Here is a 27,255-nt window from a genome sequence, read left to right as displayed (position 1 = left end):
TCTTTCTAAAAGATGCAGATATCTGAGTACAAGCTCTAGGGACACATTCCTCCAGGGGCAGCAGGGCAAGAGGAAAAGCACAAGCTAAGTAGAATTACACACTTCAAATTTAATCATACCAACTTGGATCAAAGGGAAAATGCTGCTTTTATGTTTTCAGTGTATTAGAAAATAGGACCTAATGCCCAATTAGAACTGGTGTCACTCATAGTAATGCATCAGTTAAAAACCTACAAATAGTTCCAGTCATTTTTGCATCATTCTGCTGGGCAGAAATCCCCTGCCAATCCCCTGCAATGTTCAGTGGTTCAAAGCTGCTCAGTGCTGCTAGGCTTGTCACCAAAGCTTCTCGTTTTCCCCGCTTCCTCTATGAGTCAGCTCTTTGACTATGATACAGGTCAATTAATTATAGGCCCGTGCAGCATTTCCTAACCTCGTGAAACTTCCCAGTGCCCTTTGCAAGCTCTTAATTCCAGTGTCACTCTGGCTAGTTGCTGTCACCATGTGAAATCTCCTTCCCCGTAAGGGAATGAAAGAGCCAACTAACACAAGCAGTTAAAAGCAGCACAAAAGCAACTCATTTCATATTGGGGCAAAGGCTGAGCCTAAAGGCTGMAAAGGCTGAGTAAGACGATGAGGTGTTTAAGCAGTCACGACTGTATTTGCAGAGATCTGGCTTTATGCATTTGCATTTTGATTGCATCCATGATCACTTATTCTCGACTGTGAAAAGAAATGGTTCTCTTCRTTTTCCCCTTTGATTTGATAGTGCAGAGATGGCACAATTGATGTAAGTRCAGAATCAGGCTTGCCCTGTAGGGAAGGAGACTGAGAGTGAAGAGAGGAATCGTTGCTGTGTTGTATATTTAAAAGCCTTACAGATATGCTGAAAGGGATGATGCACAACTGCATTTCAAGTCAGGGAGCCTTGTTTAATTCTGCCTCAGAATATGGCAATCAGATGATGGTTATCTGTGGCTTCCAAGTGATTGAAGCYTTTCTTCTGCTGTTCTTTATATTATATAAAGTACTTAAGTTGTAAGTTTTCAGGCAGCTGGGTGAGAGAAGTTTCAGTTGAGTTTGATTTGAATGTGAGGTGGAAAGTTTTACGTTAGATGCACATAATTAGAACAACCTTTTTCTTGTAAGGAATAACTTTTTCTTTTGTGTGAGTTTTGTATGAGCATCACCTGAGCTGAAGATTTTTCAATTTATGCTTTGAATTAGGAAGAATGAAATTCCCTCCAGAACACAGTGTTTGAGAGCTTGGGATAAACCTGATTGCCAGTCCACAAATAAATAAATAAATCGGGAGTCCATTTTGGCTGAGGAAGAAGGTATCTGGGAATTACAGAAAGGTTAATATTGGACAGAGCTCAGATCTCCAAGGTAAAGGAGAATTCATGTCAGTTAGGGAGTAATTGCAAGTAAAATGTGGATGAAAATGGGAAGCATACAGGAAAATAGAGGAGGAATGTGGATGCTTTTAGAAGCATTCAACATCTTTTAAGGTTCTTCTGCAATATGAGTCATTAAAGCCTAAGCTGAAAGCATGAAATGGTTAGGAAGAAGCCCAAAAGATAAAAGGATAAAACACATGAAGGKTTTTTTTTATGTTACTTTTCTGTGGTGTTCTAATGATTTGATTGAGTACGATATGCCCTCATTGTGGAAGGAAATGGCTGACAAGAAGAAGTTGGGATTGTAAGTTGGAAAGTTAAAAATTAAGGACTGCCATAATGCGGATATAACTGTCATTAAAAAAAAAAAAAAAAACTATTTTTTTTTTAATATTTTAAATTTATTTCTAGGAATTTTCAAGGAAAAGTTTTTTTTTTTTTTCTAGGAAACTAATCTCCATTTGTAAAGCCACCTTCTCCTTATTCCTTCCTAGTTGTTCTCTTTCTCTTTAGAAGAAAGAGAACAGAATGTTAAACTGATGTTGCCTGAAGAAGAGTAAGTAAAATGCCCAAATAGATCTGTGTTTATGATCTTCCTTTAGCTTCCTGCTCCTGTTGAATTTTGACCTTAGGGCTCAGGGACTCATTTCTTGTCAGAACTTGTTCCAARTCTCCTGTCTTTAGACCCTTTTGTTTATCTGTGTGCCTCTGTCTGGTTGTTGTGCCCTTTTTCTGCTACCTTGAAGTGGTGGAAAAGAGCAGAAACCTTCTTGGCAGTGAGAAGCATTAAGTGGCAGGATCACCTTCCCAAAACGTATCTGGGGTTGTGGTATTTGAGAAGATAGACAAATAGCTAAGTATAAATACAAGTTAAAGTAGTCATTGGCTTGAGCTGCTGAGGCCAACAAGCGGAGGTGGCCTTTGCAAAGGGATGGTCGTTTGGGATGGGTGAATTTGAGTCACAGAAAACTGATTCTCAGAGGAGCAAGGCAGCCTCTCTSTGCTCAAGCTTGTAAACAGAAGCAAGCATCAGCCCCGTGCTTTGCAGTTTGCAGGTAAATACACGAGTACGAGAAGGTCTCAGGCATATGAGCAAAGAGGCAGAAGGTCTCTTTTTCTGCCTCCCTTTGTCTAGTGGAAAGTCTCTCTCAAACACTGAATTATTTATTTTTGGTTTAGTTAAAAATCCCCCTCTACCTCTGGTTTGTAAAGGACAGATGGTGCTTTAGGCAAAAGAAGAGGAAATACGATGAGTAACCAAGCAGTTAATGTGCTGATGTTAGTGTGTTGGATGAGTGACCCATTCTCTTTTTTTAATAACGTCCAATATTTATGGTACGATGATGTCTTTAATACCCCTTTAATGCTATTCATCCAGTTTCTGAATTAAACTACCTACATATCAATCTGATGTTTATACCACCACTGAATGTTTGAAATCAGTCCAGCTGGTGATACAGTCAGTAGCTGTGTGAGCTCCGTCATCYACACTGTGGTTTAACACTGCTTTCTTTTGGGGCTCTTCTGCCCCTGCTCCCAGCTCTTACCCAAGGAATGGGGAAACTCATCAGCTCATTTGTTCAGGCACAAAATCCTTTAAATCATAGTATTTAACTATTTAGCATATTTATACCTCAGTTCTAGTGAGGAAACAAAGATGTTTAAATATGATCATGAAGGACTAATAATACATTTACTAAAGGTGGCCTGTTTCTATAGCTACAGTACTTGGTTTTTGACCAGCTAGATTTTCACAGCTTGTAAATATGCAGAGGGTTATGCATCAAGAATGCCAACCATTTTGTTAATACCTGGAAGAATGATGGCATTGCTATTTAGAGACCTGATCTCTCTAGCAGCAAACCTGCAGTCATTTCAGTGGGAGTTTTGCATATCGTAGGTATAGGACCAGAATGGAAGTGAAAATCTTCAGAGACTGAGCTTTTCAAGAAGAAACATTCCCAGTTTATCTATGGCATACCATGGTTTTACTTCCTTTTGGTGATGATTGCTGGAGCATACCACCAAACGGAATGATTTTTGGTATTACTTAATTCACACAGCAATCCAGAATTACAGTTCTGACATACTTCATATTTTATAAACCCTCTACACTTTCTGCTACTTTTTAATCTTACTAGGCCTGCTGTCAAGTTGATGTTTAAACCTGTCTTTTATACATGCTTAATGAATCTAAGTGAGGTTATAACTGATGAATTCAGACACCTGTGACTCCATGTGACAGTGTATGAAATCAACTTTAAATATTATGTGCATACATTTTCTGCTTAGTTCCTGACACATTGAACCCATTTATCAAAGCAGACTGTAGGAAATGGATTTTCTGAAGGACGTGTAATAATAGTTCTAAATGCACTGTGAGCTTCTGTGCTCCTGGACAGGGGTAGAACTTGATTCTTAAGCAATCCCCAGTCATGATAACTCTTCCACAAAATTGAGTAATGACTTGAGTGGTATGGAATTAACAACAAGCATATAGCACAGATTGTTGTTTTGGCTTATTGCCATCGTGCACTGTTTTGTCTTATTTTAAAATGTGCTTTAGCCTCTTATGTTGTCCTAAATAATAACAGAGGGAGTGCAGTAGCTGAGGATCATGCCACTAAAGGTGACAAACCTTTCAAGAGGCTTCGTAGTGCTCCTACGATGAAAAAGCGTAATTTGCCACAGAAAATTTCCTTGATGACTTACAGCATGTGTTATTTTTAGATGAGTAAATGGGAAACAAGTAAATGACTTGGCTGAGTCATACACTGATGTAGTAGCAGGGAGATGTCTCGGCCAGAGATATTCTGACCTGGAGATATTCTGACCTCTTCTTGTCAGGGAAAGGTCTTTGCCTGGAGGAGATTCTGAGCTGGGGCTGCTGGTGGCTGTTGTCCCCTTTGAACTCCTTGCATAAACATCTCATGGGGGTCTGTCTCAGAGGAGAGAAAGTGGTGCGTGATGAACTTCACAAGTGCTTTTCTTTCTCCCAAAGGGAACTAAAAGAGAAGATTCAGCCTGAGATTTTAGAGCTGATCAAGCAGCAGCGTCTTAATCGGCTTGTGGAGGGGACCTGCTTTAGGAAACTCAACAGTCGGCGGAGACAAGGTACAGCTCTGGCTCTCATCCTCACTTTGGTCTGAGGGTTGTGGTGGTGACYAGTCGTGTTTTAGTGCTCTCTAGGTTGCTTTTTCCAGGGGCAACTGAAAGAATCTCCTGGATAAGTTCTGAGATTTCCTGTGTTTCACTGTGGTTGGTTTTGGCTTCATCACACAGACCTGGAGTCAGTCCCACCTTTGATGAAAATCTGAAGCAGCAGCGTTGCACTCTGAACTGAGTACTCTGCTTCCTGCCTGGATGTGCAGGCACCTTGCTAATCWCTAAACAAAATCTCTTAGCCCTCTGCCAGAGTAACACATACAACTTGGTGTAGTCAGAACCTGAACATCTCAGACTTGGAACATCTTTTTCATTTTTTTTTACTGGATTGTTCTAAAGTATACCACTAATGAATTAGCTAGAAGTACAACAATTTTATGTTTCTGATGAGTTCATTTTTCATCCCTCCTTCTAGTACTGTCTGTCCATACTTTTTGTTCATTACCATGTATATTCAATATATTAATGATATTTTAATTTACTCATAAAAAGTCCTTACAGTGATAATTTATGTATTTTAGAATGAATACTTGATTGATATAGGAAGATTTGTTTCCTAACCCCTATGAAACTTCACTTAATAGTAGAATATCAGCTCGTTTTATACAGTCAAGCTCTCCRTGGTTGTTCTTCCCCTTCTCAGGAATACATCCTTCTCAGGGCAAAATAATGGAGGTGTGTAAATGCAGCAGATTACTCAAAAGTTTTATTATTTCCCTTTGAAAGCCCCACTTGGTGGAAATTTAGATCACTTTTTTTTTAACACATCTCTCTCTGCAAATTCAGCACAAATTAGGAAGATGAATAAGTGCCAAGGATCAATATTTAAGACATTCAAATCAATTGTGGAAAACTGCTTTCTTCACATAAAAAAAAAAAAAAAAAAAAGTGCAATGTCTTAGCAAGCAAGTACAGGGTATTTAGTTTAATATGAGGAGGTTATTTTGGAAAGTTTCAAGCCTTTACGTAGGTGTTAAGTCAGAACTGATGCAGCTTTGTGTATGTGGTATGTTTTCCCTTCAACAACATCTTCACGAAGTGAAAGGAGATAAAGTAACGTGCACCTTGGTTTGGCAGTTAGTAGTGAGAGCTTTTTTAAATATTATTATTTTGTTTCCCAAACCTTAATGTGCATGACTGAAATTCTAGAGAAGGAGTTTGTGGCAAATGTTTTTGTTTTGGCAGATCTCCAAAAGGAAGATAGACTATTTTATTTTAAACTGTTACCAGTTTGTGATTCATAGGATCAAAAACCTTAGAGGATATAAATTAGTTCCACTCATTTGTGTGGAGCTAAAGTAATAAAAATATCAACATAATCTTCTGAGCCACTGCTAAGAAGGCTGTCRTGTCATGCCTTGGAGTGAACTGTATAGGGCACCAGATTAATTGCTTTGATGTCATATTTATATAGGACCAAAAGAGTTCATGATGCTTTGGAAACAAGCCCTGTAGTCATGCCTCAAAGAACTGCTTCTCATCTCTGAGGTGTATTGTATTTATCCAATATAGGCCCATTTAGAAGTGCACCTTCTTTCCAGCTTGCCCGAAAAAGTTGTCTTGGTTGATGTTAGACTGCCTCTATTCCCTGAGTCAAAAGGGAAACATATCTCCCAGTGAGGGAGAAGATGCAACACCCGTGCAGGTGACGATGATGCTAAAAGGTCTAAATACACCAAGATCTAATACTATGAGTTCTAATAAGCCAGTGAAGGACGGTAGATGTATGAAGCATGTTTGCTTCATAAGCCTTCTAGTAGGGGATAGTCCTTCTCTGGTACCTGCAGAGGTGCAAGGTGTGCTCTTGGAACCAGCCTGTCCACCTTGATCTCTTCTGGGCACCATACAGCATATGCTGCAAGATCAAGGCTGTCATGATGGCAAGAATTTGAGACTAAGGGAAGCAGAGAGGCCAGATGTTTAAATTAGTGCTGCACAACGTCTGGGCCACCTACTTTTTAGATGATTTTTCTTAGTGTCCTGATAAAAATGGCTCCATTCCTGAGTAAAGCTTCTGTTAGTCTTAACTGACCTCCCCTTCCCCATTTCCCTCACCCACCTGCCAAGACTTTTTGCCCTGGGGCTCAGGAGGAGTTTCATTATCTGCCTGTTCCTGTGGCAAGATTGACTGGCCACGTGGCATCACAGAGGCTCTCAAAGGACCAAAGTCTATCCAGATAGATTCAAACCCCAAGAAGAAACAGTGTGTGCTGCAAGACATCATGATTTACCTGTTATCTGGCAACCTCCTTATCAGAGTAGCAAGATCAGGTGGCTATTTTATGTCATGATGCCTACAGCTCTATTTATCTTTCTCATGATTCTCCCTTTCCCTTGAGACAGTCCTGGGGCAAAGGCTGCAGATCTACCGATTATAAAAAGAGGGATCTGAACGTGGTAAAATGGCCTACCCAGGAGAAGCTGAAACCATTAAATTGTCTATTTAAAAAATAATTAGCTGACATTATCCCACGATAAAAGCTCCAGAGCAAACTTCCATTAAGGCTGTTGTTTGAACATGTGGTAGGACACACATGGTTAGGCACAGTAAGTTGAAACAATTGGCTTCCCAAAAAATGAGCAGAGAGCTTACAGCCCTCACGGCCATGTGAGAAGATGTGAAACTCTTTCATATTTGCTGAGCATTGGAAAGCCTCCAAGCCAACAGGTGATTCACTGAGGAGGATTGAAGTTTGAAATGTGAGGCATCTGTAGTCTCATCTTTGTATTTCAGCACAGGGTCATCATATCAGCATGAGCTCTCTAGAATCCAGAATTCAGAAATGCCACTATTACTTTAACAGCATCCTTGCCACATCAAATGATACCAGGTTTGTTCCTTGCTACATTTCACAAAAGAATGCCAGCAGCAACTCTTTTTTAAAAACGTACATATGACATCCTTAATCAATTCAAAATAAAACAGCAAAATGCACACTGCCCTTCTCATCATTCTTCAACACAGATCATAAAGCTCCTTAAATCCCTGCTTCCCTCCTCTGCAGCTTTCTCCTTACATAGGTAAGCCCTAAAAGAAAGGGTTGAAGACTAAACAAAGCACTTTACAACCCCCCGAAAGATACTCTTTCCAGTAGAGCTAAATAACAGATAAGAGAGTTTTATTGAGGATAATAGGTGCTTTTCTAGTTGACATCTGCTATACCTGTAGTTTATATTACTGAGTGCACTCTTGGAAATGATTTCCCCTTTTAGCTTTTTATAGATTATATAGATTATTATTATTATATATAGATTATAGAGAAATTGCATGTTACTGAAATGGTTTTACAACCAAAGATAAGGTTTCTTAAATAGTCATTTTTGGAAGTGAGAAAAAGCCAAGTGAAACACATGGTTAAATTAAAAACCTAAGWGCAGCATATTTTTTAAGTAACCTGAGAAGAGTAACCTTAAATTAAGGCAGAGAAACAGTCAAACCCATTTTTCTGCCTCATGAGGGTAAGTGACTCATGCTGCTAACTGAGAACAAGCGCTTTCTTCTCTCTGCAAAGTTCCTTTTACTGCTGCTCACCTCCCCAAGCTCCATAAAACGTGGTATTCTGTGATATGTGAATTGCTGAGAGGACCTGGTTAACCAAGCCTGCCCAAGCCCCCRGCATTGCCACAAGTCTCACTTCATCACAAATCACTTGCAGGGCTTCCTGGCTTTCTGTAAGCACCTAAGTAAGACCAGTGAGAGTGAAAATTTATCACTCTGATGGATATCTTAGAGAAACACAACGCAGCAGAATAGAAAGTGTGTGAGTCTACAGATATATATCTAATATTCGAGATGTATTTAAATGCATGCAYTTCTGTCACTAACTCTTGGAGCAACATTTTCTTTGAACAGCAAACCTCACTGATGTGGACTGTATCTTGGCATAAAAAGCACCTTCCAAGCCTCGTGTCAGTGAATATCTGAGCTATTTTCTATCCAGATCCTAGCTGCAGAGCACTTGTGCAGCAATCACAGCAATTCTTTGCRTGGGATAACATTAAGGGCACGAGTCATTGGCCATTAATGCGCTTGGAAACACCCTATGAATAGCCAGCACTGCAGCCCATTGGCAGCATGTTCAGAGTATTGCTCTTCTAGGTAAATTATAGTTGGTTTTGTTGTTTGTGTAGAGTTGTTTTTTCCCCGTTTTTTTTTCCCCCTCCCCTTCTGTAAACTCTAACAACATGCTACAGTATTTAACCCATTGGTTGCTCTAGCAATTCTTTGAAAACCTAAACAATTTGTATGAAGTCGTTGCAGGTTAAAAATAAGAAACATTAATCCCATCGCTGAAGGGAGAATCAGTAGCACCTTAATTTAATTGCATGCATTGTCAATGAGCATAAAGGACTTAAGGGCTCATTCACAAGCTTTAATAATACAGCATCTGAAAATTGTAATGAAATCAGACCCAYGTTGCCTGTAAACACTCAGTGCTTAGAGGATGTCCTTCCTACAGCTGCCTGCTTTGAGAAGGAGCCCCACAGAGCAGCAACATCTGATACCAAACAAGGCAGCAGGAAAGGACTAAGACCTCAGGGCAACTCCATAAGGCAGGGCCTGAATCTGACCCTTCTCTGGATGAAGCAATAGAAGCTTTTCTTTGAACCAGCAGCTGCACACATACAAACAAATCTACTACGGGCAGACTAGAGGGTCTGTCTGAAAATACCTGTCCTGTCTTTGAAACTTGTTTTTTGTTTGTTTTTTTTTCTAATTTCTTTAGGTATTTAGGGCTGCAAGAAAGTGTCAGCTGCTATCCACCTGCTCTAATCATGTTTTCTTCAGGCTTTTTAATCAAAGGAAGCGATTTAATATAATTCTGATTTTAACTGCAGCGTTACTTTTAGACACTCCAGTTCCAATATGTGCTCAGCACCTCAAGTCTGAAGTCAGTCTCTTTTAAAACTGCTCCCCCCAAGGCACTGCGATCTCACATATGCAGGATGTTGTCTGATAAACTGTTTGCAACATCATGTACAGCTAAAAATTCCCCAGCCAGCAAGGCTTGAGCTGGTTGTAGAGGCTCCTAAATGGAAGCACAGTTTATTTTTCAGTGCTGATGCAGTGATTGCCCTAATCCCGGGCTGGTTAGGGCAGCCCCTTGGTTGCTGCAGCTGACAGGACCCCCTTGGTTCCCTTCATCGGCCTCATTCCAGGATTTTTCCCCTACAGCAAGTTTTGGTGTGACCGTAGCTATTAGTGAGCCTGGGGGAGAACCGTGCTGGACATGCTTCAAGCCACAGTCTATCCCAGTTAGTTCTTTAATTAACCTTGGGTTATGGAGAATTGCTGTAAGAGGCTCCACAGTCCGGCAGACCTGGGCTTTACTCCTGTAAAACCACCACTTCCTAAAAACAAAGTCAAGAAAAGTTTCCTGTTTATTTGGCTTTTGTTTCTTCTTTTTTTCCTTTCCTTCTCATAGTTTTGGAGGAGGGAGTTGATACAGAAACAAGGTTTTTAAAACCTTTTCATCCTTAGCCGGTTAAAAACAATCTTTTTGAGACCCTCACTAGCATCCTCAGTTGCATGTGTGCTAAGTTAAAAAGAACTCAGGAGAGTCTTCATCAGTGACCTCATCTTGTCTAGCTAATTGAGAAGATGGTCAGACCAGGTTGGCTCTTATTAGGAAAAAAAGATTTTCACCTTAGAGATGGAAAGCAATATTCCTTTGTACAGTCTGAAACCAAACATTCTTATAAATATTGAGGTTGCAATTAAACATTCTCAGAAAAAGAAAAATTAGGCTGCAGGTTCTGCTGCATTAGGTGGAGCTTTTCTTTAGGTAGGCAAGGAACAAACCAAGCTACTGTCAGATTCAGTGCAGTTTTTTTTTTTAATATCAGGTTTTGAAGAGTTTCACGTGCATCCTTTTCAGACAGTCAGACTGCCCAACAAGCTGGTGTTGTGTGTTTGTCTTTCCAATGGGGGCATGCTGCCTGTGGGTCCTTCTCACTCCAGATTTAAATCCCTGCAATAATTTTGCAAGGGSAGGTTTCTTGCAGCTCTGTGCTGTGCAATATTACACATACTGTTAACAGTCCTGGGAAGCTTGTATTTCAGCAGTTCTTTTTACATGTATTCTGAAATCATAACCTCAGGCTCAGCAGCAGGGCCTTCAGAGCTGTTTGTACTTGTGAAACACACACAGGAATGTGCCTCCTTGCCATGCTGACCCTCAGTCAGTGCTTTGTAAGGTGCTTTGAAACCTTCCTGTAGAAGCACCTACACAAGCAAACAAGGTGGTTTGCAGCGTTGCTTCTTTGCCCCATTTTTGCCTACTGTGAAAGAAGTATCTACAAGGGCACACGGAAGCCAAGAGACACCTCAGAGCTGACCTGGCCTTCCCCATGCCTTTCTGTGTTACATTTTGCACAGTGGAGCACAAGGTTTTGAGAGTCCTCTAGAAAGAAGYTGAATCCATGACAGCATTTCACTAGTGGGGCCAGGAAGCCCTCCCTCCCTTTGCTGGCAGCCCCGGAGGAGTGCACGGGGTCTGATGTTGGGGACTTCATGGTTCCTCCAGCCTTTATTTACATCACTTGCTCCTGGCTGCTGTGACGCCGTGGGGCTCCCTTCATGCTGCCTTTTCCCCTAAAATGGGAAGGTCTTCCCCAAAAGAAGGGGGAAACGGGAATGCATTCCCATTTGCATGCCCCTAAATTGGGAATGCATTTCCCTAAACTGTGTGGCACAGCATCACTGCTGCCCGCACGGAAAAAAAGCACAGAGGAGAGATGCCCCCCATTGCTGGCATTTTAACATCTATCCCAGCTCCAAGCTTTTGGAGATTCGTACTGGAGCTGTAASAAGATGGTGTTTTTGACAGCTTGGTGTTGTGGGTGAGCTATTTATTGAATCGAAAGTGCACTGGGAGGAAGGGAAGCATCGTTGTTGCCACTGCAAAAAGGAGGTTGGCAAACATGCCAGGCAGCAGGGCAGCCGTGTTCTGCAAAGCCAGGGCTTTTAGTGGGAGAAGGTTTTAGCAAATTTTGTTAAGGGGAATTGTATGCTAAGGAGTCGGATTTGGCGAGAGATGTAAACCCCCTCGTAGGAGGGGCTGAAATGAATGTAGGAGCATGGTATGGGTATGTTTGTGGCCATAATGACCACTAAGTTCTATAGAGAACGAGGGAGGTAACTTTTTAAAATCTTTATGTGTTTGTGATGTCCAGTCTCACTGTAAACATGAGGGTATCTTATCATGGCTCTGCAAAAGGACATGAGTCACAATTTTTGTAAGATATGGGCCATCTCAAATGTCTCTGTTTTTGGAAGTCCCACACAAGACAGCTGGYAGGGCTCAATGTTCACATAGAGAGTACTAAAAATGAAGCTTTTATGGATATGTTAAAGTTAGCCATTCAAAACAGTAGCTACTTAACCAGCCTCCAGTCTGTGAGCATGTATAAAATCACATAAAACTAAGTCAGTTATTTCTTGGTTAATAGTTATTTTTTAAACTAGTGGCTGAATGAAGACAGGAACAAGAGAACAATACAAGTTGCAAACACATTTCTWAACCAAATAAAGTTATTATGCAAAGCTCTTGCCTCACTATCAACACACCCCTCACATCTCTTCTAAAAATGATACAGTCCTTCCTTGTAATGCTTCGTTTGAGTAGATTTTCTCTTATGCTATTGATGATGCTAAAGAAGACCTCTTAGCGACCCTGTGTAATGTTTTTCTTTTTAACAGACAAATTCTGGTATTGTCGACTGTCTCCTAATCACAAGGTCTTGCACTACGGAGACTTGGAAGAAAGTCCCCAGGGAGAAGTCCCCCACGATTCTTTGCAAGATAAATGTAAGTCACGTACATGGATTACGCTGCCTTTGCTGCTTTTAAGTTAGTTCCTTTCCATGACTTCTACTGGATTTATTTTAACATGTGATGTTATGAAGTGCTTTGTATATGTGGTCAACAACAGGGGACATTTCCTCATGCATTCAGACGCTGCTCTCCTGATTTTGGCAAGTCTGTGTTGGGACTGGGCTCAGCTTTCCAAAGAGYTCATAATTTCTTTGAGCTTGGAAATGTCATGCATCACAGGGGGAGAAACACAATTTATTTTCACTTTTCGTGTAACTGCAGATGTCAAATAAAATACTCTGGCATATTCAGAAGCACTTCCTGTCAATAGAGACAGCTGTTTCTGCTGTTGCAAACAATCTAGTGCCTAGAAGAGAAACCCCTGGCAGACACAGGTCTTTTTGATTGGAGAGTGGACTTAAAGATGATGCATTGCTCTGAACAGCAACRATAAGACCCAACAGTTACTGTGTGTCCAGCTGAAACAGTACATGGTTTTATGACAGCTCTTACAAGGGCAGTTACTGGGATATCTTCTAGGGATCAAAGTCATCATGAAGCCCTTTAGAAAATCATACCCTCATGAAAATGTCTCCTTRGGTTTTCAACATGAGTTATAGAGGTTTAGCCTGCATCCTAGAAAAGACTTTTGTGATGGCTCACATAATGACCAGTGCAGTTTTATCGCCAGAAAATGAGGTTGAAAAATGAAGCTTTGAATGAGAAGTTATTTCTTTTCATTCTTTTCTGAAACTCCATTAATAATAAATGTCATTCTTGACATTTTCCAATTAGACAAACACTTGTACAAGCAGTCAGGTTGGTAAGTCTTCTTTAGTCTTTTTTTTTTTTTTTTTTTTTTTATGAAACTCCATTAATAATAAATGTCATTCTTGACATTTTCCAATTAGACAAACACTTGTACAAGCAGTCAGGTTGGTAAGTCTTCTTTAGTCTTTTTTTTTTTTTTTTTTTTTTATGAAATGACAGAATAACTTTGTAGACTTCAGAAACTTCTTCAGCCTGAAAATTGAGAAAAGACAAGATTAGTGATTTTAACTTTTATGTACATTAGTAACATAAAGAAGAACATGTTTCCCCTTTCTTCCCCCTGCCCTCCTCTCCTGGCAACCCCTTTTAAAGTTTCCAAGTGTTCCCAAGTGCTGCCTGGGAAGAAAGGCAGAAGAGGGAGCCCTGAGAGTTTACAGTCCCACTCGCTCCTTTTCATTGCTTTACACATTGCCTCAAGGATACTTCAGGCTTTTACTGCAGTCGCGGCAGAATCTAGGACAGAGGATCTTATTGCTGCATTGGCACTGGAAGAGGCTGTTTGTCTTGACAAGAGTTAGAGAAATTGCCCTCAAATGTTACAGTAGGTTTAAGTTGACAGAAAAGGGGTGAATGTTACTCTTGAACTGCAGGGGCAGTTCCCAGCCCAGCAGTTCTCAGACTTGTTTGCTTTGAGCACGCTTCCATATCCAGCTCCAGCTGCAAGCTTCGTTTTGCCTCTGAAATTTCCTTAGGCCCCTGGGCTTATTTGTGAGCCTGTGGTCCCACTGGGACAGGAGTTCTTGTCTTTGGAGCCACTAGGTGAGACCCACATGTTCMCTTTTCACACCTACTGACACATAGAGTGGTACTGATGCAGCTCAGGGAAGATGTGGTTATTTTTTAAGTATCTCAGAGTAGTAAGGCTGTTAAGAATGTAAGAGCAACCATAGTGCCCATTACTTTACAGTCTAATTAAACAAACTTGCAAATACTGMAAGAGGTGTGCATATAAAATTATAAAGTGGCATTATTGCTGTAAACACATCAGAAACATGTCAGGCTAAACTATCCTGGGAATTGTACAGAACATATTCCAATGATGATTTGGGTGATGTGCTTTTTTATTTTTTTTCTCTTGTTGTAGGCTTGTTTTAAATTTTGAACTTCTAAAGTTGGAATATAATGACAAACACTTTCACCCATGAGTGCTCTCCACTCTTGGGAAAGGCRTGCCTTTAGATCTTCTCTTCCTGGTTTTCCAGGTTGTCAGCATCTGGGAATGATTCAATAGATAAAAGAGGCTAAGTGAGCGAGAAAGTGGAGCACTGAGAGAGGTTACAGAGGAGATTTTGTGTACACTTTGCCAGACTTGAACAACTAGCACCTTTTCCAAAATTACATTTGTTCTTTGAGGGCTTTTTTGTTCTTTTATTTTTTTTCTTAACCTTTGGACTTCCTTCAATGTCATCTCTGTCTTCAGGCTGGCAGTGTTACCAAGCTGTGCACATCCAGCTGGGACAGAAAACAGCTGCCCTCTTTCTTGGGGCATTATCTCTTGCGAGCACATCACATCTGGGTTCACACCCTCCAGCATCTTGCAGGCAGCTTCTGAAGTCTTTGATTCTATTTTCCAAAACAAGAAGTTAGCCAAATTGTAGATAAATCAAAGATCGTAGCATCATATCTAGCTGAAATTTCCCACATTAACTACGCCACAAACCACAGAGACCAAGAAGTATATGAAATCTAGGGGTCGGAAAAAAAAAAGTCTGGCAGATCTAGTTTGGAAAACCTTTCCTTATGCTGTCAAATAAATTATGTGTCTGGGCATTTTCAGCAAATGCTGCAAGCTCTTCCATCTTGGAAGACCTCTCTGCCACGACAGCAGTTAAATGCCTCTTATATTTCCCAGTTTCTCTTAGCTTGCTCTCTCTTCTCAAAAGTAACAGCTGCAAAAATAGAGTACTGACAGAGGCATAAAAGGCAGGGCCACAGTGTGATAGGGCAGGAGAATTTGAATAGTGTGGGGCCAAAATGCGACTTTAAGCGACTTTTTTTACATGGGAAACATGCTTAAACATGTCATTGTGCTGTGTGCTATCCATTTGATCACAGTGCTCAGTTAATCTGTATTAAAATATGTAGTGTTGCTGTAYCCAGTGGAAGAGAAAATGTGTATCTTTGCTCTCCAGCATTTCCATTAGGGTTTGTAAAGCTAAAGGCAGTGGCAAACTTTCATATTCTCTGCTATTCTATATGTATGATGCTTTTCTGAAGCCACAAAGATAATGGATTATTTATAGATTGTAGAAACATTCTGTCGCTCACTGGCCCTATTGTATTGTGGAGTATATAGATTTTCTACAAAGTAATTACTGTCGGAAAATTGACTTCCTCTTGAAGTTCAGAGACTTCGTGTTTTAGTGACCTCACCACATTTACTCCGTGAGTGAGTCTGAGTGGCAACAGCTTCCAAAACTTTTGTGCTAAGTATTATACTTTTAATAACTTGTGATTRCTTCACATTTTGAGGCAATTAGAATTGGTCATTATAACCCTCGCTCCTCTTAATACCAGAGAGTGACTTCAGCATCAAGATTGATCAAGGGTCTTCCTAGCTCAGGATCCTGTTGTCAACAGAGACTTCAACCACATGCCTAGGGAAGAGCAGCAACATGGCAGGCATGTTACTTTAATAAGATCAAAAACAGTACATGTCGTCTAAATACACATGTGCATGCTGAAACTGTCCAAACAAGGTACATATCTGTATGTAAAGTCCTCCCTTCTAAAGCAGTCACAGCAGGAAAGAAAAAGCAGTCTCAGATTTTCATCCAGATGCCTGAAACTGTCAAGGCTCACTGATGCCTCTTTTAGTTGCTTTGCTTGCAGCTTCTTTTCATGCAGCAGCAGGAAATGGCAAAGGGGGTGGCATTTTTAACACCTTAGTCTTGCCTCTTTTTAGACTCCAGTTTTTACACATTCTGATTTTAACTTATTACTTGCTTTTTGTTTGTTTTGTATTTTACTGCAGTGCCGGTGGCAGATATAAAAGCTGTTGTGACAGGGAAAGACTGCCCTCACATGAAGGAGAAAGGAGCTCTTAAACAAAACAAGGTATGGCTATCAAATTATTATAGACACCCCCTGCAGAATACAAAGCCTGTCAGCTTGACCTTCCCCAGAGTAATACAGATATTTTTCTTTCCAGCCTGACACCTTTCAGTGTACACATGCACACACTGTTTTCATTTGAGAGCATTTCAGTTAAATTATTAGGGCAGCCTACCCTCCTTTACTCAGATTTCATGGCAGATGCGCATTGTGATATTTTTCATCTGCCTAAAGCATATTAGGATAGTTTTTCTAAAGCAAACAAGTTTTGACTGCTGCTGACTGGCAGAACAGAGCAGCAGTGGCTCTTTGTACTTGCTCCTGTAACTGTCTGATAAACAGCTAGTTTGTTCCAGCTGAATCCTCAAATGAGTTCACTGAACGTGGCACATGTCAGAACTGCGGTTAATGTCCAGCTGATGATAACTTGAGATCCAGTCAGGTAGAAAAACAACTCCTTACAATAGGATGCCAGGTAAATGCTAGACAGTTAATGAGGTGTATAAGGATGTGTTCAGCAGTGCATTTGGAGGTGTGTGTAGGAGACAATTCTCAGCTTAAATTAGGTTTATGTTACCTGTCAGAGTTTCAGATCAAAACGTAAACCAGCACTAATGCTCAAGCTGTACAGTGCCTGAAGTCTTTGTAAGTGAGCTACCCTGTCAAGAAGAAATTGAGTTRCTATCAAATTCTGACATCTTTAAGGTGTAGGTCTATGTCTCTGATCCTCTCATAGGAGGTACATTCATAAGATTTCCATCAGATTATGTTGCTGACCTTACAAGGAAAAGTAAGAACTTAATTATGYTTAGTCTGACCTGAAACCACAAACTGGAGTCTGGAAATCAGCTTGCAGGATTCAAATCAGAATCTGTAATTACCTGMAAATGAGAATTTGGGGGTCTAACTCTGAAGAGATTTTGCAAAATCATTGCAAAAATTGCAARGAGTCCCCACTTCAACACTTTAAAAACAAAATGTGTGCATTTAGTGTTCATAGAAATACTGGGGAAAAAACAATTCCAATGGGAGCCATGGAAGATGAAGAGATGCACTGTCAAAATTGCATCTTATGACTGTGTAACTGTCAGTCTTGTCTCTTTGCTGAATTTTCTGTTGCTGGAGAGGGATACATAGGCCATCTAAAATATTGTTTGCATGTGTTTCTCATACACGCAATTTGATTAAGGTCTGTCTGCTTTGGCTTTATGTGAATGGAAATGGAAAAGTCAGTCAGGTGAGGAAAGAAATCTCAGTAGCATCTTTTTTTGTTGCTTTTCTGAATCAGGCCACTAACACCCTCATGCACACAGTAAATTACACAGAACCCCTCCCTCAYGTTAAAGCTGAACCAGAAGCATTCGCCTGGGACATTATATGGTCTATATAAACTATTTTTAGTACTTATTTGTCCCAGTTTTCATATGTCCACACAAGAAGGAAAGCAGTGGGTGGCATTGATGGAAGTGTGTCATCTTTATGGAGCAGTAATGTCTATCTAGTATTTATTGCTAAATAGCAGTGGTGCAGATCTGCAAGTCCTTAGCTGTCAGCATTTCCTTGGATAAAATTACTTTGGAGTGACATAAAGCTTCTGGCTGAGAATGTGAAGATCAGGAGCTGGCAGATAGAACATTCATACATCCATAGCTGAAGCATTCATTTTTTGATGCAGAAAATAATTATTATGCTTTTTTTTTTTTTTTTTTTTGATTCCCTCGTTTCCCGACTTCTCCCTGTGTGTGACTAATGCTGATAGTGAAGGGAGGGAGAAACCAGAGAACAGCCAAGACAGACCAAATCTCTGCTGAGATTTGGCAGAATTTGGTGTATGGAATTTTCCTTTTCTTAGTTCTAGTTCCTTAGTGTCAACAATTGATAGGACATTCTTCCAAGAGGCATTTTCATCCTTTGCTGTCCTTGTATATGTCTGGAGAAACATTCTAACGTGTATTCATTGGCAGAAAATAAAATTGAATGGCAGAATGCCACTGGTATGAACATAGCTAGAACTGGCAGAATGTCCCTAAAAAAGGCTTCAGCATCTCTTCATTTGCCAGCATGTGGCCTTAATTCTTCCAGCGGGATCATTTAGAAATAAATCAGAGTTAACACTGAATTGTAATTTCCATGCATATGAAGCTGGAATAACCTAACAGGACTAGACCTGAATCCATTGTTCTTCATCCTACTTGGATTCTTAAATTGGGTCTAATTTTAAAGTCCTCATTTCTGATTCTCGAGTAATATTAATGAATTTTAAGGAAATGAAATATGTAAGATTTTACAGCCTTTTAAAAAAGCAACATAGTAGAAAAACTTGAAAAAAACATATTCATATAGCTGTGAGTGTTGTTCTATCATGATCTTCTGGCAGATGTGACAGTCTTCAGACATGGTGACTTTTTAGTCAGCAGAAATGATTCTTCTCACTTCTCTGTTCTCCTGTAACTTTTTGTTTTTTTTTTTCCTCCTCCTTATTTCATGCTTTTCAAGTTCCCTGCTGCTGCGTGTACAGTTAGTTTCTGGTGGGACCTTCTGGCTCTCACAAGCAAATTTAACAGGGTCATGGTCTCAGACATGGGCATTTTGAGGCTGTGGATGAGGGAATGAGGAAAGAGTAGCAAGGTCATTCCAGCTGTGTGAGATCACTCAGCCATAGGCACTTAACAATGCTTGTGTATCAAAAATAGCTCATCTCTGGTGGACCCATATGTGAGAGGCCAGCAGAGACTGCAGGAGAGAGAAGCTTTTGGGAGTAGCAGTCAGCTGCTTTTCGCGTGTTCTGTGGCAGCTTTCCCTATGGAGTTGAAACYAAGGAGTAGGCCAAGGCCAGAAGGTTGTGGCAAAGTCTTTTATTCCTTGTTTTCATCAAAGCTCAAAAGAGAGGCACATTCTAGGTTGCTGTATCATTACCTTTCGTAAGCATCTACGGAAGGGCAGAGGTTTGAAATCTGCAAGGGGAGGGGAGTTAGGCCTGCTGAGGGAGCAAGTTCAGCAGATGGAAGGGGGAAGGAAGTGGAGAGCACAGGTTGGAAAGCACATGAGAATGACTTTGAGAGAGGTTGAGAAGTAGGACAGAAAAGGGAGGATAAAACCAACCATAACGAATGAAGATTTTCACTTTTCCAAATTCACCTGTTATTGATGGAAAAGTAACATAACAAGATCAGGCAGGTGCCTAAGGAGTCAGTGAGCTCAGCCACCAAGATCACCATCACTGGAGAGGGTCAGTTGGCAACTTCAGCTCCTTCAGGAGCAAAATTTCCCTTTGCCTTGACAGCTTGCTGTGCATAGGATGACAGAGATGCTGGAGCCTGAAAGCTGTAATTTCCAAATCACTGGTCTCTGGAGCAGCCAACAAAGATAAAAGTAGACAATGCTGTCAAGCTTCTACCTTCCACATAAACGGGAATTTGGTGTCCTGCATCTAGGGTTTCCCGATTGTCTTCCTGATTGGAAAGGACCAAATCCATGGCTCCCTTGGATGTTCCTGTTCTCAGGAGCGGATTTTCTCTTCTTTTCCTTTCTTTTTAATTTCCCAAAGGACAAATATTCAGAACCTGAGCCTATGGGATTGCAGCTGACCTTCATGAAATTCAGGAACTTCATGACAGAGCTGTTCAACAAATCCTTTTTGTGGTCATGTATTTTATTCCCCCAACTGCAGTTGCCTGCCTAGGCATGTTTTGATGTCAATAATTTATAGCACTCTTTAAGAAGATAATGCCAGGTTTGCGTGGGCAGAGGTAAATTTGTTTCTGTAATGAGGGCCATTACTCTTAATAAAGTATGGTTCAGAGACATGCCTAAAACACAAGAAGACTGTGTGAGCCATCAGCAATCTGTTTGCTGAATGCACCAATACTGTTAATAGCTGTAGCCTCCTTGGGGATTTAACCCAGAGACTCGTCTCCTGTGGGCTGGCAGTACAGCRAGTTAAAACTAATAAGTAAACTCAAGGAAATCAAGAGTATATCTCAAGAGATCCTAATCTCTGATCAACCTAAGAGTATTCCTAAGGATTGAAAGTGTGTGATTCAGACTCTGCTGCTAATCACACAAGATGAAAAAATGAAATAACATTTACTGAAATCCAAAGAGCTGCTCCAGGTTTAGGCCAGTAGATCAGGGATAGGAATCTAGACCAATGCATATGCTTCAGTGCATACAGTCAGCCCTTCTCAGCTCTTCCATTTTAAACTTAGTGCTTCAAATAAAAGCAATAGAGCTCTTAGAGCTGCCAGCGCTGCAGGGCAGTTGTCAACCGAGAGTCAGCAAAGCTGATTGGTATTATGAGATCAGGAAGCCAAGGGGCAGAAAGAACAAGGCTTACTGTATGTGGGGCTCACCATAGATCAGAGAAGTTCAGCATCAGCATCCTTCTTTGTAGCCAGGTCGTTTTTCYACCATTTTTTCTTTCCCTGTCAGCTAATTTACAGATTGTGAAATCTCTGTGACAATACTTGTTATGATGTCTGGAACAACCATGATAACACAGTATCCTTGTGTGCTCCACAAGGATATTTATTCAGATTGCTTGGGTTTCGCAAAGGAACCCAGCTCCAGGTGACTTTCAGGGAAGGTCAGTGCTTATTGAATTCTCTTTGGCACCTTTGAAATTCCAGCTTCAGTTCAGGGACAAAAAAGAAGTTGACTTTTTTCCTCTCCCCAGATTCATTTGGGCTTTTATGACTAAGTAACCCAGATCGACAGAGAAGTAGTTCAGTTTGAACTCACAAGGATGAGTCTGCTCATTCAAGTTAAGTTGGAGAAAAATGGCAGAAATCTCTTGAAAATGAATCATGTTGTAGATTTCCAGCAGTGAAAGTATGTACCAGGAGATTAGCTGTCCTGATAAGATTTCTGACATATACAATCAAATATTGCAGAGCCGTGTTAGTTTACTCAAGCTGAAGAAACGTTGAGCCTTCTTGGAGAGTTTGTTGAACATCATAGGTTACACTTAGGATGCACTTAGAGTCCTCACTATTGCCTAGCTCAGATCTGAACTTAAACACTAAAGTAACCTATGACCAGGTGAGCTGCCATCAGCCCTTGGAAGGGGCTGGGGTGGGAGTGTTAACTTGGACTGAAGCATCTGAGTTGGAGCTGTTGCTGTGCCAGCCTGTTGCAGTGGCCTGGCACTGTGACAGCTGTGGCCAGGCCAGGGGAGTGTTGCTACCTATTTTCCACTTTCTATGGGCTGTGAGTGGTAGGAAGGAAAGACATGACCATATGAATGCCCGTCTTACAGATTATGATACATATTTCTTTGTGTTGTTGCAGGAGGTGCTAGAACTTGCTTTCTCTATCTTATATGACTCAAGTGGCCAGCTGAATTTCATTGCTCCAGACAAGCATGAGGTGAGTATGTTCAGGGCACAGAAACTTCCCTGAAGATCTCATAGTTCCATTATGACAATGGTCTGCTTTACAAAAACATAGAAATGGTCATCATGACTCCAGGTGAAGTAAACCCAGTGTCCTGTCTCATAACAAACTAAATGGAGAGGGATTAGTGTGAGAACAGGACCTTCAACAATTTGCATGCAGGGTCCGAACCATAGAGGGAATATATTTTGTGTTTGTACACCATAGAACAATGTAGGGTTGCAGATTTAAGACTAGTATTTCTGAGCACTACCAAAACATGAACCACAAACAAGAGAAAGAAGAAAAATTGAGCAGACCTCACTGTTACACAGACTTTACTGACAATTTTCTAGTGTGATAAAGGCTGCTTCTGCTTTGATCTGTTTTGGAGAATTGGAGGATTTTGCTGTGTTGTCAAGACTGAATTGTTAAATGTTGACAGACCTATTGTGTAGAATCTAGTTCAACACTGATTTGTACAGTCAAACTGTTTAAAAAATCAGTGCTGTCTTTATCTGGTCTTGACCCCAATATAAACAGGGAAGCTTGTACCATCCTGAGTCTCAATTTCAGCCATAAGCTTGTATTTTCCAGGATTAACATATCCAGTAATTCATAGTCTCAGACTGCTTAAGCTCACTTATGACAAGTAATCGTAGATGGTCTTCTCTCATCTCCATATGTGATGGTTGGCAATAGATAGTTCCTATATAGAAATAATCTCAATTGTAGATACACGCAAGACAGAATGAGCTCTATATTTAAAAAAAAAAAAAGACAAAATAAAGTATTCCTTCTTATCTCTAAAGTAGCAAGAGCTGGTTTTCCATCTGCATGTAGTTTTGTGATATCACATTTGGTCTCAGTTCAGGATACTGCATTAGAAAGATGAAACACAGAAGATTGCATTAAACTGTATTATGCTGTAGTGTTATTAGAGTGCATGAAATTGCATTACAAGTGAAGTGCATTAGTTATGCAGCTTCGACATTTGCATTTTGGGATAAAACCCTTCAAATAAATGTTAATGTTAAGAGAGGAAATGAGGTTATGCTCATTTGGGTTTTCCTGGGGATTAATATTTGAGTGTCATTTTCAAACATGTTTATTCCAGAGAAAGATTTGCTGGTAAATTATCCTCTAAGAGAAACAAGCAATAGGCTCCCAAGCACGATGTGCCATTAAAGCTGTTGGTCTAAGCAAGACATGATTGTGTTCGTCCTCTGAGCTGGACATATGTTAGAGATAGCTTTCTGATATAAATTCTCCAATAGTTGAATTACAGTCTCTTTCAGCTCATAAGGGCAAATGGTCAGGAAAATCAACATAATTTTCAGCTGCTTCCATTGGAAATATAGCAAATGGCTACGGGCATGCTTTAATGGAGTAAATGCTCAAAAGYTGCTACTGCAGCCTGCTCACAGGCAGTGACTTTGAAAGGCAGCAACCCAATTGCTCATGGTTGTGTTAACACACCTGTTATCTTTATCTCTCCTTTTGATCTTGCTTAGCTTTGAAACAAAATTAGAATGCTCAAAAATTGGCTGGAGGCAGAAGTCTCTGCTGCTGCTTGACAGTTCCCAAGTGAACATTTTCCAAAAGGCATCTCCTATCCTCTGTACTTCTTCCAACAGAAGAAGGAATTGTGACTAAAGTAAAAAGCACTAGTGCTCAGAGGAAACATCAACAAGAAAAGGCCAGTAGAATGTTATAAAACCCTTGACTCTTCATGGAAGCCACTGGAGTACTTGTCAAGTGCTAGTTTAGTAGCATTGTCAACACTGGAGATTTGGTGAGGTTAAGATTTGGAAAGTTTTGGGTGAAGCACCAGAAATGCTGTTAGTACATGAGAATTCCAGGTTTCATTATTTTTTTAAGCACTTCTACAGTCCTTGTGATTGTAGCATGATATTTGAATGTGGAAAACAAATGTGCCCTAGAAAGAAAAACTGAATAAGGATCGTAAGATAATTTAGGTTGGAAGGGACCTCAGGAGGTCCGGGGTCAACCTCCTGCTCAAAGCAGACTCAGCTGTGAGGTCAAACCAGGTAGCTTAGGGCTGTATCCAGATGGGTCCAGAAAACCTCCAAGAATGGAGCCTGCACAACTTCTCTGGTTGTCTGGTCCCACTGCTTGGCTTGCAAAATATTTCTTTAATAAAATCTCATTACTGAACCAGAATTGCAGAGATTTGAACCTCATTCTTGCACACTGAAGTTTGGCAATGCTCTTAGCCATCTGTTGGAGCTTACTGCTAGCCAGAGGATTCAGCACTATGAGATCACTCCATCGTATTTGTTTTTCATTTAAATACTAATAGCTGGTTTCAGCTACGTAGAAAGAAAGGTGGATTAATCTTATCCTTGATTTCTGACAGAGAAACTGATGAGGGAGGTTATAATTAGGTTTCACTGGAGTTTTATGAAAATGAATCTGTAGTAAATTAATTTTTCAGTGGCTCTTAGGCTGTTTTGCATATTAAAAAGAAAAAAAGAAAAAAGCTTCTGAATGAATGCCTCCATTTTCTAACCAGCTCATTAGGATTTCTCTCTGCTCAGAATGTAGAGAGTTTAATTAGATGCACTTGCCAATATGGAGAGTGGAGAGGAAGCCCCTTTTCCAGGCCATTGCATTCATCTGAATTGAGGCCAGAATTTGGTTTCTCTGGGTCCTGAATGAGTTATATCTGGAACAGGAGTGAACCTCAGTTCTGCTTGGCCTGGTGTGCTGGGATTCCTCCCAAGTAAGTGCTGGCTGTATCCACTGAGCAGGTGATGGACAATTTACATCTGATGCTGCACCTATTGAATGGATGTTTTACAGTTCTGCAAGATGAGCAAGGTCTTTTGCCAGTCAGCTCCTTTCTTCAAAGGGAGTTCTGGGAAAATTTAAAAAAAAAATGCTTTTAAGCAAATCATTAAAAAAATTGTTCAAAAGTAATTACWTTTCTGGGGTAGCTTTTTTCTTCCTCTGATGTTTGGCATCTATTCCATAAAAACCACATGCTTTAAAAGTAACCCACGTTGAGAGCCTCAAATAAGCAGGGTAAGTAGTTTCTTTAGCGCTTGGTAGCAGGGCAGCCTGAGCTATACAGTCTCCACTCTGTAGCTAATCTCATATTAAAGCTACATCTTGGCTTATCTACACTCTGGGTGAAATTTGAGCTCTGCTACCATTCTGTTACTGACTTAAATGGGTCAGATTTCACTCGTGGATGTTGAAGCRTGTTAACTATCCTATTTTAAAAACATGCCCTTTTTTTCTGGATGAAGACATACCCCGAGAGGTTGGGGGGTGTTTCTCTCCCTTATAAATAACCATTTCTGCTCTAGCATAAAGTCAACTGCAGCTATCTTTAAACTTGTAGCAAATGGTCAGCTAAATTTAAAATCCATTTTTTGGCATGAAATCTAACAGAAGCATTTGTAAGATAAAAATGCAGTTATGGTTGATTTAATTTTCTCCTGCAAACTAGGACACACAAGTTCATGATTGAAATCTTTATTTTTAGATGCTGCCATTTGAGTACTTCTGTTCACAGTTGCATAAATGGCTTTTAGTAATAAATGAAAGTGAGTTATTTGATAGAAATTGACTCTGGATGGATATCTCCCATGTGTTTGTTGCTTATTTAAAATTCATAAAATCATAAGATCTTTTCATAAAAAGATCTCCCATCTTTATCTCAGGTTGCAAGTCATTGGATAAGGTGGTATCTTCTCTTGAGAAAAAGATAACAATATCTTTTGAAATGGGTTTTAGAGACCAATTCGGCCTTTGTAGCATTTCGACTTACCGATGTAGCCTGGCATTTAATTTTCGTGAATRGCATCACATTCAAAACTCTGTAGTTTTGAGAATGTATTATTTTGTGCCCTGTTAAATAGGGGAATACAGAGTGGTAGAGGTAAACAAGAGCCTAGCTCTGCACATGTCATTTGGTACCACTTTCTGTTGGTTAGCTTTGCTGTAAATTTCTGGTTTGCACAGAATTTCTTCTTGAAAGAGTTAAGRGGAATTTTGAGTGGGATTCAGCTCATGAGGCTTAGTTGTCTTAGAATTAAGAGTTTAGCCTAAGAGAGGCAGGCAGTGTCTGTAAATACTGGGAAACAGGAAGGGGAGAAGGAAGCCTCTCCAGAGGTTCCTGGTCCTAAGTCAGGTACCATTCTTCTTCCCATAACTATTAAGGAAGAGTCAGCAACAACTTTGACAAGATGCTTGACTTCTAAACACTGAATATTTTTAGTTCTATTCTTATATTCTCTCCATTTTTTTTCTTCAGAGCAGCTCTGTGGCACATACCTTCATCATAATATGAACTATAATAAGATGAACCTGCCTGACTATAGTTCTCTTCAGAAGTCTTTGGGGGAGCAGTAACTGTAGAGGATAAGGCCAGCTAAGATATTTGTGTGCAGAAAACCCAATAATGGTGGTTTTTGTCTTTTCCCTGTGCAGTACTGTGTATGGACCGATGGGCTGAATGCCCTTCTTGGGAAGGATATGTTGAGTGATCTAACACGGAACGACTTAGACACGCTGCTCAGCATGGAGATCAAGCTGCGCCTCCTTGACCTGGAAAACATACAGATCCCAGATGCTCCCCCGCCCATCCCGAAGGAGCCCAGCAACTATGACTTTGTTTATGACTGTAACTGAGGCTGCCACTGCAACTTGCATCGAAACTGGAAATACTGTAACTGCAGAGATTTAAGAAAAAAAAAATGAGAATGAGAAAAGAAAAACCCACTTGTGCACCTTGGATTTTGGCTTTGGGGAGGGATGTTAAAACACTTGCATTCCTCCCTGTTCCCTGCATCCCTTCCTTCCCCTGTTCCCATCTCCCCATTGCTCATCCAAATCCACACTGCTCTAATTAACTCCTAATTGCAGGCCAGTGGCCATGCTTAAGGCGAAGACCACCACTAAGAAGCACCCTCCCAAGGACCTTTTTTACATTTTTAATACTGGAAAAGACATTCTTCATAATAAGGACAGTGCAACCACGCTGCATGCCTGTGAAACCCACCTGGCAGGGCAGAGGCTTTAACTGGAAGGAGGGGGGAGGTAGGGAGCAGAAGCAGCTACTGTAAGCAGAAGATTTTCCCCAGAAGCTCCCAAGAGTCTGCTCACAACTGAGTCCAATGTGATGACAAAAATTGCTAACTGCTTCCCCGGACTTGCACTGTTTGTCACTGTCATTACTCTTTCCACTACCACCTCGAGTCTTGTCAGCAGCCTTCACCCAACTGATCAGCTCCCAGAATGGAAAGTCTGCAGGTTTTTGCTGTACCATACGCTGCGATGCTGCAACAGCCTTTAACTTCAGTTTCTCCCAGCTCTTACATAGCCCTGCACTAGCAAATCACGAGCGCAGACTGTGTATGAAGCCACTAGTGTGTTCAGTCCCTGTAGTGTTCCCTGAGCCTCTGTTGCCTCTGAAATTGGCTTCTTGCTACTCAAAGTGATTTTTATTTTCTCGGTCCAAAGTTCAGCAGTAGTTTTCCACAAATTAATTCGAACTGCCAAACATCCAGGTTTACATTGTTGTCATTGCTACAGTGTTACCAATTTGCAAGGGATTTCTTTTTTGTACGGGTTCTATTTTTTTGT

The 27,255-nt window shown here is 40.6% G+C and overlaps 1 protein-coding gene across 5 annotated transcripts in view; it reads left to right on the top strand.

The window, feature by feature from the left end:
• Positions 1-27,255, top strand: part of ELMO1 (engulfment and cell motility 1) — a 241,407-nt gene extending 214,152 nt beyond the window's left edge. For all 5 annotated transcript variants that reach the window (XM_026040820.1, XM_026040821.1, XM_026040822.1 and 2 more), the window contains 5 exons: positions 4,402-4,514; positions 12,268-12,375; positions 16,187-16,269; positions 21,556-21,633; positions 26,101-27,255. In XM_026040820.1, coding sequence (XP_025896605.1) covers positions 4,402-4,514; positions 12,268-12,375; positions 16,187-16,269; positions 21,556-21,633; positions 26,101-26,301 — 583 coding nt within the window. In that variant the 3' untranslated portion in view covers positions 26,302-27,255. The remainder of the gene's footprint in view (positions 1-4,401; positions 4,515-12,267; positions 12,376-16,186; positions 16,270-21,555; positions 21,634-26,100) is intronic.

The sequence above is a fragment of the Nothoprocta perdicaria genome, unplaced genomic scaffold, assembly GCF_003342845.1.
Source record: "Nothoprocta perdicaria isolate Ctin4 unplaced genomic scaffold, notPer1 scaffold_269, whole genome shotgun sequence".
Classification (NCBI taxonomy): Eukaryota; Metazoa; Chordata; class Aves; order Tinamiformes; family Tinamidae; genus Nothoprocta; species Nothoprocta perdicaria.
Note: the sequence above shows the minus strand (reverse complement) of the source record. Positions and strands in the feature narration are given on the sequence as shown.